The 14,082-nt window shown below is 61.2% G+C and overlaps 5 protein-coding genes across 5 annotated transcripts; 2 read left to right on the top strand and 3 right to left on the bottom strand.

Moving 5' to 3' along the window:
• Positions 1 to 864: 864 nt before the first annotated feature.
• Positions 865 to 1,228, bottom strand: A1Q1_08155 (uncharacterized protein; the record flags this gene model as incomplete). The annotated part of the gene is made up of 2 exons (XM_014326302.1): positions 865 to 1,087; positions 1,188 to 1,228. The coding sequence occupies 2 exons, from the start codon at positions 1,226 to 1,228 to the stop codon at positions 865 to 867; spliced, it is 264 nt and encodes an 87-aa protein (XP_014181777.1).
• Positions 1,229 to 1,423: 195 nt separating this feature from the next.
• A1Q1_08154 (uncharacterized protein) lies at positions 1,424 to 2,397 on the top strand (the record flags this gene model as incomplete). Its single annotated transcript, XM_014326301.1, has 2 exons — positions 1,424 to 1,883; positions 1,937 to 2,397. The coding sequence occupies 2 exons, from the start codon at positions 1,424 to 1,426 to the stop codon at positions 2,395 to 2,397; spliced, it is 921 nt and encodes a 306-aa protein (XP_014181776.1).
• A 102-nt stretch (positions 2,398 to 2,499) lies between these two features.
• On the bottom strand, positions 2,500 to 5,566 carry A1Q1_08153 (uncharacterized protein; the record flags this gene model as incomplete). Its single annotated transcript, XM_014326300.1, has 3 exons — positions 2,500 to 4,986; positions 5,027 to 5,107; positions 5,159 to 5,566. The coding sequence occupies 3 exons, from the start codon at positions 5,564 to 5,566 to the stop codon at positions 2,500 to 2,502; spliced, it is 2,976 nt and encodes a 991-aa protein (XP_014181775.1).
• Positions 5,567 to 8,666: 3,100 nt separating this feature from the next.
• On the top strand, positions 8,667 to 9,677 carry A1Q1_08152 (uncharacterized protein; the record flags this gene model as incomplete). Its single annotated transcript, XM_014326299.1, has 1 exon — positions 8,667 to 9,677. One exon carries the CDS (start codon positions 8,667 to 8,669, stop codon positions 9,675 to 9,677), a length of 1,011 nt encoding a protein of 336 aa, XP_014181774.1.
• Positions 9,678 to 10,826: 1,149 nt separating this feature from the next.
• On the bottom strand, positions 10,827 to 12,360 carry A1Q1_08151 (uncharacterized protein; the record flags this gene model as incomplete). The annotated part of the gene is made up of 3 exons (XM_014326298.1): positions 10,827 to 11,799; positions 11,857 to 11,867; positions 12,349 to 12,360. 3 exons carry the CDS (start codon positions 12,358 to 12,360, stop codon positions 10,827 to 10,829), a joined length of 996 nt encoding a protein of 331 aa, XP_014181773.1.
• Between the last annotated feature and the right edge of the window lie 1,722 nt (positions 12,361 to 14,082).

Here is a 14,082-nt window from a genome sequence, read left to right as displayed (position 1 = left end):
CGGGCTGTCCGAGTCGTCGCGGCGGCGCGGGGGCGTGGACGCATCCCTCCTGCGTCTCGGGGGAGGAGAGCGCGAGTCGCTTCTCCTGCGCGGGGGAGGGGAGGCCGAGTCGTCGCGCCGGCGAACGGGCGAGCGGATGGCGGCCCGCGGACGGGGGAGCGAGAGCGGCTCCGGTCATCGCGCTCACGACGGCGCGCGCGCTCTTCCCTCCGACGACGCTTCTCCTCCTCCCTCCTGCGCTTGTACTCCTCTCGCCGGCGCAGTTTCTCCTTCTCCTCAAACTCCCGCTTGCGGCGCTCCATCTCGCGCTCGCGCTCGACAGCCTCCTCGATCTTCTGCCTCTCCTTCTCCTCGCGCTCCGCGAGGCGGATCGCACGCTCCTCCTCGGTCTCCCTGTGGAACGCTTTGCCCTCGACGTGGTCCGCAGAGATGCGCAGCGCATTCTTCATGCGGCCCATCTCGACCTCCTTGGCCGCCGCGATTGAGTGCGAGTCCTTTGCCTGCCGCGCGTTCAGCGTCACGTTGGCCGCCGTCAGCTTGTCGCGCAGCCGCGACACGCGATCCTCGATCTCGTCGTCGTCCATCCTGTGAAAGAGTTAGCAGATGAAGTGATTGTCGAAACGCCGTCCCCCGCACATTTCCCACGAGAGAAAAGAGAAGAACGGTCTTTAGGCAGATTCGAGCACGCTTTGCTATTCGCTAGCCCGAATCACCTCTCGACAACCGGCAATGTCGAAAGGCACTGTCTAGTAGGGCAGCGGGGAAACAAAGGTGTTCTGCGGTGGTTGCGTGCTCGTCTGTCTTGAAGCTCATTCTCTCTCCTCCCATGGGTGATGTGTCGGAGGACAGAGGCTCTCGTAGTACTCACCCCTCATCCTCAAGCTGATCCCGGAGCTCCAGACACTTGATCTCGACCTGGCGCTTGCGCTCGTGCTCGAGAATGCCCGCGTCAGGATTCCGGTGGATGGGTGGCTTGGCAATCTCGTTGAGGTAATCCTCGTAGCTCTGCTGGCCTCCGAATCCGCCGGGGGGTCCAGAGCGCACAGCCAGCGACGCCGAGTTGCGCTGGATGAAGCCATTCGTGCCACTGAATGTCAGCTTATACCATCGTGAGGGTTGAGCTGCCAGCGAGGATGCCCCTTCCCATTCTTAGGATGGAGACGCTCGCTGCGCTTGCGCGCACTCACCTCCCCCTCGCGGTCGAGAGTCCGATGTTGTTGTACGACATGGTCGCGCTTGATGTGGTTGTTCCAACTTCTCCACCGTACAAGGTTGAAATCAAGTGACGCGCTGCTGGGGTGAGTCAAGTCGGCGTTTGGGCGTGTGGCACTTTGCCACCGTGGTGGAGGCCGATTAGATTTCGGAGCCTCACTGCCTGAAATCGCACTATCGATCGACCCCAGCCGACGCCGAAAGCTGCAACATGAAGCGACGCGCGAGCACGATTAGCACAAGCAGTGATAGCTCGGCTAGCGCGGTGGACGATCTTCCGATCTCCACGGACCCGACACTAGTAGCGACGGAGACGGTGACAGTGGAAGTGGAGGAGGAGGAACCGTTCGACCCTCCACCAGAGCTCGTCTCAGCGTACGAGTCGCTGATGAAGGAGCGCGTCGACCTCGCCGACATTACGCCGATACCAGCCCTCGATGTCTCCTCTACTCCCGTTGCCCCAGTCGGCCCAGTCAACCCCGCAACTGCAGCGACAACGGACGCCGAGGCGGACGCCGCGGCAGAAGCAGCCCTCGGCCGGCCGATGACGAAAGCCGAGAAACAGAATGCAAAGAAGAAACGGCGAAAGGAGCGCGAGAGGGCCATGAAAGCGGCCTTGGAGGCTGCTGCTAAGCCCGAGGCGCCGCCGCTGCCAAAGAATGATATTGTTCGTGAGTACGCCTCTCCTTCCCCTCCCTCTGGCCCATCTACATCAGCTACCCAGTCCGGTTTGAGCTGACATCAGGATTCCCGCTGTTCGCTGCGCCCGTCGACGTGAACCTGGACGATACGGAGTACTACGAAGTGACGCGGAACCCGCGCCTGACCCCTCTCTCCACGGAGATGAGGGAGCGGATAGCGCGGCTGGCGACGGAGGCGGAGTGGGCGCACGAGCACTACCCCTCCCTCCCCCCGGCACGATCGGAGCAGCACAAGATCTGCACGAAAGCAAAGGAGCTCCCGCGCAGCTTTGTCGCGCATTTCCCCGAGTCCAAGCTCGCAAAGGGACACGGGTGGAGCCACATCAACGTCTTCCTACCTCCTGTCGCCGAGCCCGAGGAGAAAGAGGAGATGAGCAAGAGCAAGCGGCGCAAAATAAGGCGGCAGAATGCAGCGTGGCGCGAGACGGTCGTCGGCGACTTGTACCGTTCAGGCAAGGCGAACGGGTATGGCTGGAACTTCTAGCCCCCCAGCAGTATAGAGGGGTGCCGTGTTGTATCATAATGTAACCATAACAAGAATCCATAATTGAAAGGAAAGACAAAGTACAGAAGTGTCGTATCGTGGTTACCAGAAACCGAACCAGCGGCCAATGGTGCGCACGATCGGCGCCGGCTCCTGTTCCTCGGTCTCAGAGTCGGAGCCGGGTACGTACTCCGACTCCGAGGAGGCGGAGGAGGCACGTGCCCCGATGTTTTCGTCACTATCCCCCATGCTGAGGTAGCCTGGGAGAGTGCGGCGGGGAAGGGTGTGGACCGGGCGTCCCGTGGGGCGGCCGAGGCCGAGTCGGGCGCCAGCCTGGCGAGGCGCAGGCGTAGGCGTGACGGGCGACATGCGCCGCTCGACACTGTCCAGCACGCGCGCGCGAGGAGTTGGCGTGGGTGTGTCCTCGCTCTCGCTCTCGCTGTCGGAGCGGAAGACGGGCGAGATGAGCGTCGTGCGGTCGCTTTGCGCGTTGTAGGGCGGGGGCGGGGAGGGCGAGCGGTCAGTGCGTTCGCGGAACTCGACGTAGGAGGGCGGGTCCGAAGCGCGGCGCTGGCGAGAGAGAACTCGCGGACGGGCCGCGCGTGACGCAGGGCGGACAATGGGGAAGAAGGGGAACTCGTACGTCGGCGGCGAGTCCATGGGGATCTCCTGTCGGGGACCGGGCGAGGGCGTGCGCGGAGCGCGAGGGGTGGACGGGGTGTCGTTCTCGTCCTCCGAGCCTTCAGTGTCACTTGCTTCAGTGACTTCGGCCAGGGTGTCAATCTCATGCTCGACGCGGGCTTCGGCGGCGGCTGAGGACTCGGCGACGTCCTCGTGGAAGGTCCTGATCGGGGTGGTGGCGGCACGCATGCGGCCCGGCGCCACGAAGCCAGCAGTCGGCACGCGCTCACGGTGCAGGGCTAGGTTCAGGCGGGCGGTGCGCGCGCGAATGCGAGCCTGCAGCTGCAGGCGTTCCTGCTCGTATGCCTCGGCTGCGGCAGCCTCGCGCTCCTCTTGTGCGCGACGCTCAGCCTCAGCCTGCATCTCTGCAGCGGCTTGACGTTCCGCCTCGGCCTCAGCTGCCGTTTCGGCCTCGACGCGGGCCGCCTCGGCAGCTTCGGCGGCCTCCCGCTCCCGCTCACGTTCGGCGATGAGCCACTCGATCGCGGAACGCTTCGTTGCGTCTCGTCGCTCACGGGCGGCTTCGCGCTCAGCCGCGCGGTCGGCGAAGAACGCCTTCAGACGCTCAGCCTGCACGGCGACTTCGTCTTGGCGGAGGGTTGCGCGTCGGCCGCGACGTTCAGCGGCGAGATCGCCGCCTCGAGGAGGGCGCTTGCGAGAAGCGTTGAGCTTGCTCGGCGCCTGCGCCAGAGCAACCTCGATCTCCTCGTTGTCGAGCATCTCGACGTCGGACTCTAGAAGCATGTCCACCTCATCGTCCTCGTCTGAGGGAGAGCCTGACAGACGGCGGCTCGGAGGAGCAACGCGCTTGGTGTGCTCCTGCTCCGTTCGCGTGCGGTGTCGCGCGAGCATACCGTTGCGCACTCGGCGGTTCACAACAGTCACTTGCAGAACATGCACGAACTCATGCCCTGCCATCGGAGCGACATCAGGAGAGGCAGCGACCTTGTGGAAGCCGCTCAGCGTCTTGCGCTCCGAGGGACGGTGCAGCGCCACGGGCCGGTGGGACCTCCTAATCCTACGGCGGAGGAAACGTGCACGGCCAGGTGAGACAGGTGGCGCCTTCGTGGCTTGAACAGGAGCTTCACTAGCACCGACTTGATGGACTGGCGCCTTCGAAGCCACAGTGTGCTTGCTCTTCGGGACGGTGCCGGCGTAGCGGTCCCGCACAACTCGGACGGTGGAGCGCTTGTTCTCACGACGCTTGGAAGGCTTGGGCGGGCGAAGCGCAAAGGCCTTAGTTGGGGCGGGCTTGGCTTGCTTAGAGACAGGCTTCTCGGACTCGGAGGTCGATTCGTTGGTGGTGCGCCTCGCACGCTTGTTCTTGGGCGAGGGCGTTTTCGAAGAGCTGGCAACGGCGCTAGCGAGTAGTGTGTCTACCTGTTTCGGACTAGATAGAGGACGATTGCTTGAACTGCCGAGGGTGGTGCCGGTGTCGACCTCTTTCACAGGGCCTGGGATCTTGAAGACGTATTCAGGCTCCTCTGGGATGTCACTAGTCGCCTTTGGACTGGCCGGGACTACTTTATAGCCCATCTGCCGCGCTAGACTTTCGAGCGATTCTACAGTGAGCGGCGCTGCCCGCTGCTTCGGGGTCTCAAGCTCATGCCACTTCTTGCCCTTCTTCGCCAGACGGTCGTCGGTGATCGCGGCAGCTGCACGGCGCTTGGCCAGCTTCCCACGACGACGGTGCACGGACTGACGGAGCTTGTAGGCGAGCGGTGACTCGAGCCAGTCACGCTCGGCCTCATCTTCGCTGGGCTCGGAGTCTGGTGCAGGCGACGGCGACCCAGGTACAGGCGATAACGACTCGGTGGAGGATGTACTACGGCTGTTGGCGTCGCTGGGACTCAGTAACAAAGAGGAATATACGCGCTTTTCATCCTCCAGCGAGCTAGGGCTCGTGGCCTATTGTCAGCGACGCCATGTCGAGGTCACATGAACTCACTAGGCTGTCGATGCACTTGGTGATGTTGTAGATAGATTCGGTGGGAGACACGATGCGACGGGTGGGTCTCAGAGGCTGCAGCTGCGACCGAGTCAGCGACCTCCTCCGCTCAGGCCGTGAAGAGCTACGAACAGTGCAACCGGGAGAGACGCGTCGGCGAGTAGTGGGAGCTCGCTTGGCCGGATACAGGCTGCCGCTCCGTTTGTTCGGGCGAGCTAGGCAGCGCTCGGCTGGGTCGACGCCCTTTCCCTTCCCCTTCCCGTACGCCGCTAGTGGGCTCTGAGGAAGGGAAGCGAGGGAGGCGTCGACGTCGGCGTCGTCGGTGAGCTGCTCGATGGATGTGAGCATGCCGCCGAGTTCGACCTCTGCGTCCTCGGTCTCAGTCTCGGTCGCGTCGGTCTCGGATACATGGTCGCGGTACTCCCTAAGGCTGGGACGGAGAGAGGGCTTCAAATCGATGGGTGGAGCTAGGCGTTGTTCGTGGCCCGATGCCTCCGAGTCGCTAGTGAGTGGGCGGGGTCTCTTGACTGCAGCGGGCATAGCGACTGGATGCGCTGTGCAGTCAAGGGGTAGTCGTGGTAAAAGATGGTGGAGACAAGGTACGTGGTGGATGGATGTGTCGCGGTGGGAGGGGATCGGAGTGGATGGGCAAAGGACAATGGCGACAATGGGAGGTGGGTCAGTGAGAAGGGGGATTCCGATGCGAGTTCGGCGCGGCGGCGGGGTCAGAAGTTCGTGGCGACAAAAGGACGAGTACCAGAGTAGGAGATTCGCGCGGTGGGGGGGTTTCGACGCTGTACGGTGGCCGCTCCGTCGTACCTTGACAGGCAGTGGCCACTCCTGGCTCCTGGCTGGCCGTAACTGACTTGTATGAGGAACTCAGGGTCTCTTGTCACACGAAGCGCGGGTCCTGGCACGTGGCTTCCCTGCCAAGGGTTCTGGCACCCTTGCGGCCAGACGACCAAGTTACCGGGTGCACCAGGTTACAGGTTACAACACATCCGAGACGCTGGAACGCTGTCTCGACTGACGGAACTCTTGGTAACGGACATCTGCGTCATCGTTTCGTGCATGCATCTCTTCGTTTCTGGGCTGCTGTGACATGCACACGACGCGCTTGTCTGTGTGCCGCACAGGGCGATCTCGATCCAGGGGTTGCCCGCAATTCCTGCTTATTTCCGTTTCAGGCAATCGAGGAATTTACATTCATTGGGTGGCAAAAGCTGACGTCAACTCGGATCACCACCAGCTCAAAAGTTGGGTGCGAACAGCGACCCTGGCAGTGGCAACTCACAGTGACCATGGCTGCCTGGACAAGGGCCATTGGAGCTTGCTGTGCGGTCTCGATGCCATTTCTCACTGCAGTTGCGCTTGGGACATGGTACTCGTGGTATTGGGTAGGAAGGGCGATCACACAGATCCGTTGGATCAACGGTACCTTGCTTCAACGGTACAGACAAGGTTACCGACGTCGTCCGTGAGCGGGAGGAACATTGCGACGCCAACGGACCCAGTGGACCGGAAGATTGCTATTTGGTGTGCTCGGGCACGTTGTGTGCTATCAAACAGACTGGGTCATGTTTCAGTCACCCCCCTACTGGTGTCGAAGCTTGTCATCTGTCGACAAGGTGTCTTGCTTGCCGGTTTGTCAATCCATTGACCTTTGACCACTGTCGTGGCTTCCACAAGACAATCAGGAAGCCGCTTCCTGCAGGTTTTGAGCATCTGCGCAACACAAGATCTACGTATGAGTGACATGCAGCACGCAGCGAGCTTATAACGAGCTGTAGGAGCTATCAAGGGGACATCATGATCTGGCGCTAGTGGGCGAGACCAGGTGGTCTGGTCCGCGCAGCCGCGTCCAGCCCTCGTTACCCTCAATTATCCAGGCGCGCTGTTTTGTTGTTCTCACCATGTCGATGGAGCTTCTTGCTGCTGAAAATCTTCACTCCAGACGCTTCTTGTTAACATCCACTCCCTCCGTTCATAGGCGCTCGTTCCATATACCTCAACACATCCACCATGTTTCGCGCGGCTCAGCGCAGCTCCTCCGCCGCAGCTTCTCAGCTTAGAGCTCACGCACGCGTGCCCGCGGCCACCCCTCTTGGGGGAGTGCACCGCTCTTCGCCAACGGCCATTCTTCTCGAGCGCTTCCTGGGACAAGAAAGCTGCACTCGCTCGACAGCGACCCAAGAGTCCGAAACGGACGACGAGGACGACCACTACTACCGCCCACAATACGGTGGCCTCGACAGCCCTATGACTCCGAACGGGTACGACCTGTGGTCAGTCGGGGCCCCCTTTATAACACCCTATCCGCCCGACAGGCCCTCATCCGAGATCCACCGCCCGTCGCCGCCGGTAGTGCCGTGCGGTCAGCCTCGTGCCGAGGTCTCGCGCAGATGGCCAATCGAGGCGGCGCACAAGTTGCGTCTGCGCGCTGCTAGAAACAGTCACAGGCAGACCTGTCCTCTTCCCCGCAGGCAGTGCAGATGGCCAAACCACTGCCGCTCGGCGCCAGGCACCGGGTGCTCCGGCCCCTACTCCGCACCCGCGCCACTGGTCTGGCTTCAGCACAGCCTCGATCACCACATCCTCTCCAGTGCAGCCGCAGGCCTCAACCTTCTTTTGTGGGCTGTCGAGGTGGTCGAGGAGAGGGCCGTTGGGACGCTCGGCAAGATCGTGCAGCACACGATCAGCCGCGTCTATGGCCCATCGAATGTTCTTCCGACCGAAGCCGAAAGTCAAGGTGCATGCAAGTGTCGTGTTGTGAGCCCCGAGGGCAGCACGAAGCGATGCTGCGGCGCGGTGAGCGGGCATCCGGTCAAGAGGCAGCGGTGCCGTCGTTAGAAGGAGGTAAGCGATAGAGATTAGAAGTCAACGATAGATTGTAGAATTATAGAGAATCGGAGTCGTCGCCAAGGAATATCGGTGATCCGGGGCACCTCGGGGAATTTTGAGCATTCAGGACAACTGGTTGTAGAATACGTCGACGCGTTTGATTTTGTCCACCTTATCTGTTTTGTGTTCCCATTCATTGTCTTGCAACAGTGAAAGTGTGGTTGAAGGGAGCGTTGCACCTGATGGAGAGTGGAACTCGACGGAGGCATGCGAGGTGCGTTACGATGGACGGGCGGTGGCTTAGCGGCTGGACGGGGCGGGACCATTCACCCCAACGCGGATCCACTGCGCCCAGACGTGCCAGACGTGCCAGACGCCTGAGACGCCAGGCCTGATGGACACTGATGCACGTCGACTCCTAGTCACCATCGCGCTATGTCCAGACCACCCGACGCCATGCACGCTCGACGGTCCAGAGGCTGCCCTCGCTCCCCCCAGCCGCGCGTTTCGTGACACATGACTCTGCATGCTCCATACTCCCAGCCTTTCTCGATCACACACTCTCTCCCTGTCTCTGCTCCGTCCCCATCCTCCGAGCCAAGCTGTCCTTCACTTGCTCGACCACCTCCTGTCACCGATACCCCCGCACCTACATCACTCATCTTGCCACCGACTCTGACACTGAACATCACACGATCACACTCCCAACTCTTCACACTCGCACATCCTGCTCGATGCCCACGCCCTCGCGCGTCTGACTTCTCATCGACTCCTTGAACCAAACAACCCCCTTAACATCATGCCCCCGTTCTCGACGTACCCGCCATGGTTCTCGCTGTCGCAGCGCAAGAAGAAGCCCCGCCAGGAGCAGGACACGCCGCGCTACCGGAAGCGCAAGGACATGATCTCGGCGCCGCAGCCTTCCTCGCTGCCGCTGTTATTTGCGACTGACTCAGTCGGCCACGTCAAGACACAGTGGGGAACCTCTCTCGCCGAGCAGTCCGCTCACCAGCACGCACCCCTGCCGACTCCCCGTCAAACACCGCGCCAAACACCCGACAAGGTGACACCCGCCCAACCTCCTGTCGTCAACGGGAAGAGCTATGGCACGCTCGTCGGCGGGCGCAAGCGCAAGCCTGTTCTCAAGCTTAACACGGATGAGAGCGAGTGGCACCCACCCCAGAGCCCGTTCGACCCCCGCCCGCCTAGCAGTGGGTGCTCGTCGCCTGCCTCGGCGCGCGACTTGCCCTTGCCCGAAGCTTCTCAGCGACGCCGTTCTCCTCCCGCGCGCCTCTCCCCACGCTCCAACTCGCGCACGCCATCTGGCTCATCGTCGTCGCAGAACAGCCCTCCCGTGCCTCCGCGCCCGCAGCGCCGTATTGTGTCCGTTAGCGCCGGGCCGCCGTCCTACATTCCCCCTCCCTCGACCTTCTCATCCTTAGGTCCGCGCCCAATCTCGGCGTTCCCCGTGTCCTCTCGCCCCGTCGCAGGACTCGCAGGTCGCCCGACCTCTCTGCCGGCGGACACGGCGGACATCTACAACTTCTTCCTCGGGAACAACGTGACGCGGAAGCGGGTCGACTTCCACGAGATCTCACCGCGCGACATGCGCGACCTCGCGACGGACGCGAGGAGCAACAAGCGCGCATTCGCGGGCCCGGCCCACTCGCACACGCACGAGCACAGGCGTAAGACCGTCAAGCCGCGCGTGCCGCCCGCCATCCCGCCCAAGCCGATGATGACGACTCGGCAGGCGTCGAACTCGCCCTCATCAGTCGACAAGGTCTGGTTCGCTACCAAGGTCGCCTAGGCTCTCTCTTCAACTGCAAACTGTATTCTGTACCATTCTCACTCTCGCGTTGTACTCAGAACTTCACCCTTCACTTCACACTCCACTTCCACTTCACATTCTAACGACTCGCGGACCCTCCGCAACGACCCTCAAGACTCCCAAACATTCACACAAAGTACAATATACACAAACACCAGCCCTCTTTAGTATTTCCCTACGAGTTGTATAAGTCTCTAGTTTCGACCGTGCCCTGTCCTTGGCAAAAGGTTAGGGCCGGCCCGTCATGCCATTTCTGCATCTGCTACAAGTCCCTGGTGCCCCGGCGGAGCAAGGGCGATCCGTTACGTGGTTGAAACGGAACTGAGATCGGGACCCCTGCGACTTTGCGGGTTTGTCTTCTTGAGAAGTTCGAAGGCCTTTGAGGAAGTCATGCACGTCCACGGCTGCACAGCTAAGAAGCTCGGTACGTGCGCTGAGTTCTGGAGTCTGGAGCGGCCTGAGACGGGGGATGATACGTGGACAGGTGACCGCAGCTTGATCTGTGCGCTCCTGCTGAGGACAAGTGAGGGGTGTGTAACTGGTATGCCACCGTAGCAATATACCAGGTGGACTCTGCTTACCTGCCTCTTGTGACCAGTTGCATGAGCAATAAAGCTGAGTAACGGACTGCAGCTTGCCCAATTGCCCGCAAGAAACACAGATAGCCAGCGGGGCCGTGAAATTGGAGACGCTGGGGTCCGCACACTTGCTGTGTGTGTGTGTGTTCTTCTCGCTTCTCGCTCGGTTGGAAATGGCGTCGTCGATCTGGGGAGAAGCTGAAGCGCGGGGGTCGGGGTGTGGCGATAAACCCACGGACGACGTATGGCCATTCCGACTCTTGCAGAACGGTGGAGAGGGTGGAGAGAGTGGGCTACTTTGGGCAGCTCTGGGGCCTCGACTTGGGGCAAGTATGAGCGTCCGCGCGACCTTTACATCCATTCCGCGTCTGTGCAGTATGCCAGGCGCAAAGCATCAGAGCTTGTAGGGGTCAGCTGACATGTCTCTGTCCAGGCTGTCCAGAAGGGACCGCGGGTGACTCCCTGCTCTCCCTGCTCGAGCTACCCGCCCAGAAATGCAGAGACTGAGATAACGCCTCTTCAACGGCTCCTTCTCTGTCGTCCTGTTATTCTACCAGCAGAGAGCCGGCGAGCCGCGGTACTGATCGAGGCGGGGGGCATGAGAGTGAGCGAAACCCGAGCGCGCGAGCGGCCGTCCATGCCACCTGCGGAGGCAGTGATGGGCTCGAGTCTTGTGAATGTCGAGCTCCTGCATCTCGGCATAGTCATGAGCTCTCTCCGGATCTCCGAGATCCGCTATCGCCTCTCCTCTCGCCATCAGGCAAAGCTGTTTTGCCAACTGTCGGACTGTCGGACTGTCTGAGCTATCTTTAGTCGGGTGCGGCGCGGTCTTTGCCGGCTTGTGTCGATGCCTATCCTGGTATCTGGTATCTGGTATTGTGCCATGGCCTGAGCGTTCATGCCCTCGTACCCTCGTACCCTCGTACCCTCGTACCCTCGTACCCTCGTACCCTCGTACCCCCCCCCTGATCCGAGCGCAGGCTGCAGGCCAGTGTATCAGTGTAAGCCGTGATGATCGTCGTGAGGGATGAGTGCGCCCCCGGTGCCCCATTCCGTTGTGTCCGCTGTTGTGCTTGGAAATTCTCTTGGAAATGTAGATGACGAGGGCGCAAGACGCCTCAGCCGCCTGAGCCACCTCAGCCGCCTCAGCCTGATCGGGCAACGGGCCCAAGTCACCTGGACTTGCTGACCAACCTGCGCCGGCTGCACCGGCTGCACCAGTGGACCGACGTTGCCCATTGGATCGTGGCGAGGGCGCAAGAAGCTGCGGGCACTGGGTGATAAGCATGTAGCACTGCTCGCCTTCTGTTCTGCCCGACGCCCGATCGCGCCCAGCTTGTCCTGTGGGCCTGTGGGCCTGTGGGCCTGTGGGTGCGCGGGGTGCACACTGAGCCATGGGGTATGGGGTGTGGGCCGAAGATACGGAGCCAGTGGTCTCTGTATTCCCGGGCGGCGCGGGCGGGACGGGGGTTCTCGTACCACTATTCCGGTAGTTGGCACCGGTATCACGAATGTCGACGGCGCTACGGCGCTAGTCGTGTGAGCTGACCCACTCCGAAGACGGTGTCCCGATATAGAACTAGACGGCGAGCTAGAGTCAGTGATGGGTCAGTGGCGACCCTCACGCAACAGCGGGCGAAGGTCGTAGGAGGGACAAGACGTTCTTCATACTCGTTGCTACAACATATGGACATGTCTTCTTTCGTTGGTTGGGTTTTCTGTGTTTTCATTGGCGTTTGCTAGTCGCCGCTAGAGTGTTGTTCTGGCAGACAGACTAGGCGGGGTGGGGCGGGATGAAGTAGAGGTTTACTTCTTGTCGCCGCAAGTGCAGCCGGCACAGGTGCACCTGGTTGTCAACTGGAATTCGCGCACGGCCTAGCGGCGGAGGGGAGAGAGTCGAAACGAGAGAAAGGGAGTACAAGGGAGGAGGCGAGGAGTACTACTCACTTGTCACCGCACTGGCACGAGCCAGTCGAGCAGCCGGTGCAGCCGCCCTGGCAAGAGAGGATGGGAGAGTTGGTCTGGTGGTCAGCTCTGGGACGGGGTCCTCGTAGCTCAAGGGAGAGACTTACAGTAGCGAACATTGTTGATAAGTTTGGTTACGAGTAGTTGGTGTAGTGTTTGTTGAGGAGTGGAGACAGCAAGAAGTAGCCAGTTATATACCTCTTCGGCAACCTCGGAATTTGGTGGCGCCGCAAGCATAAGGAGAGTGAGGGTATTCAGCGGTGGTTACTGGGATATGACTCGTCGCCCATCTCGCCGCTTGCTGGCAATCGATTGCCCCGCAGACCCGCACCCAGTCCATTCTGCCCAGCTAGCCCCAGACCGTGGCCATGCGGGACATCAGCTGCCGTCCCTCGCTGTCCCTCGCCTGTCCCTGGCCCTGGACGCAGCGTAAATGGCTCACTCTGCCTGGCTGGCCTGGATGACAGGTGTGACGTAATACATTCCGATTCGACCTTTTCCCCCCCGCTGCGTAATCTGGCGTACCGCACAATCTGCTCAGAGGTCCAGTCCACTATTCGTCGATAGCCCACTGCTTTTCCAGTGCGCAGGAGTCCAGAGGAGAGTGGGCCGCCCACAGCGGCAGCCCACAGCCCACGGATCGACAGCCAGGCGCATAGAGGCGCGTGCACACGATCACACCGTACCTGTGCCGTGGTCTGGGGGAGGCTTGTGATCGTCGGTGGGCGACGCCCCTCCTTGTTTCCAGGGCGAACCACGTCTGCACTGCACTGCACTCGTTGCTCGTTGCTCGTTGCGTCTTGGGCGTGTGCATGGGTATGTGTGACTCGCGCAACGCTGGGGCGACGGTCCGCGTTCTCGGTCTCGAGATTCCGCACCGCCGCTTGTGCCGAGCTGTGCGCTGGCTTGGACCCATGCCCGCACAATAGACTCAGAGCTAGTGCTTGTCGTCAATGGTCAAGCGTTCCCGTTGAATCGTCGAATATCCAGATTAGCAGTACAGCGAAATGCACGCTCAATGCACTGCATAATCAAGCTTACCCAGCTGTCAACGCCGCGCGAGATCCAGCGCAGGCCGAGCCACGCAAGTACGGCCGGTGTCATATCGGCCGTCCAATTGCAAGCTGGACACTCGCCGGCCAACGTCCGCACGCTGATTAGATACGCTGCGTCACACTGGCCGCGCGCTGTCTATCTCGCGCTACCGCTTCTGCATGTCAGCCGTCGCAGCTCACACTACTTCGGGGTTCGGCCGACTCTTTCCTCCACGGATGTGCGGCAGGCGCCAATAGGCGATGACCGATATCGTGATCGCCTGGTCGATCAACAAGCGATCCGAAGCCGGCCAGATGGTAGACCTTCCAAAGCTCTGGCTCAGTTCCAGGCGCTCTTGTGACCATCGGAGCACAAGGAACCCATGCGCCCCGCTGCGACGACTGTGTGGTCCGCCTTCCTATTATTCCATTTGTTCGGTTAGCCTGGGTAGTGTGCGTCTGGTAGTTATCGCGTGGTGGATCCCGGGAACTGCCGGGTGAGTTGTCAGCTGCGATCAGTCAAGTGTGACAACAGCGGGACTGTTTGAGTTGTCTCGAGAGCGCGTGGAGGGGTCGAACTGCTGGTCTGGGGATGAGACTGCTCTACGACGTTTGTCCCATGCGTATATAACTCCACTTGCTACTGCACACTGCCCATGGTCACCATCGGGTGGGCTCGCTGACTGGCCCGATCGCCATGCTCAATGCGCACGGTGGATGACGCTATCATTCGACGCATGGGGTGTGGGCAGTGCGGGGCGCCGAGATTGTGTGACATCCATGATAGAGTGACTGCACTGTGACACC

The sequence above is a fragment of the Trichosporon asahii genome (assembly GCF_000293215.1).
Source record: "Trichosporon asahii var. asahii CBS 2479 unplaced genomic scaffold scaffold00018, whole genome shotgun sequence".
Taxonomy (NCBI): Eukaryota; Fungi; Basidiomycota; class Tremellomycetes; order Trichosporonales; family Trichosporonaceae; genus Trichosporon; species Trichosporon asahii.
The sequence above is the reverse complement of the archived record's forward strand: the minus strand, read 5'-3'. Positions and strand labels throughout refer to the sequence as shown.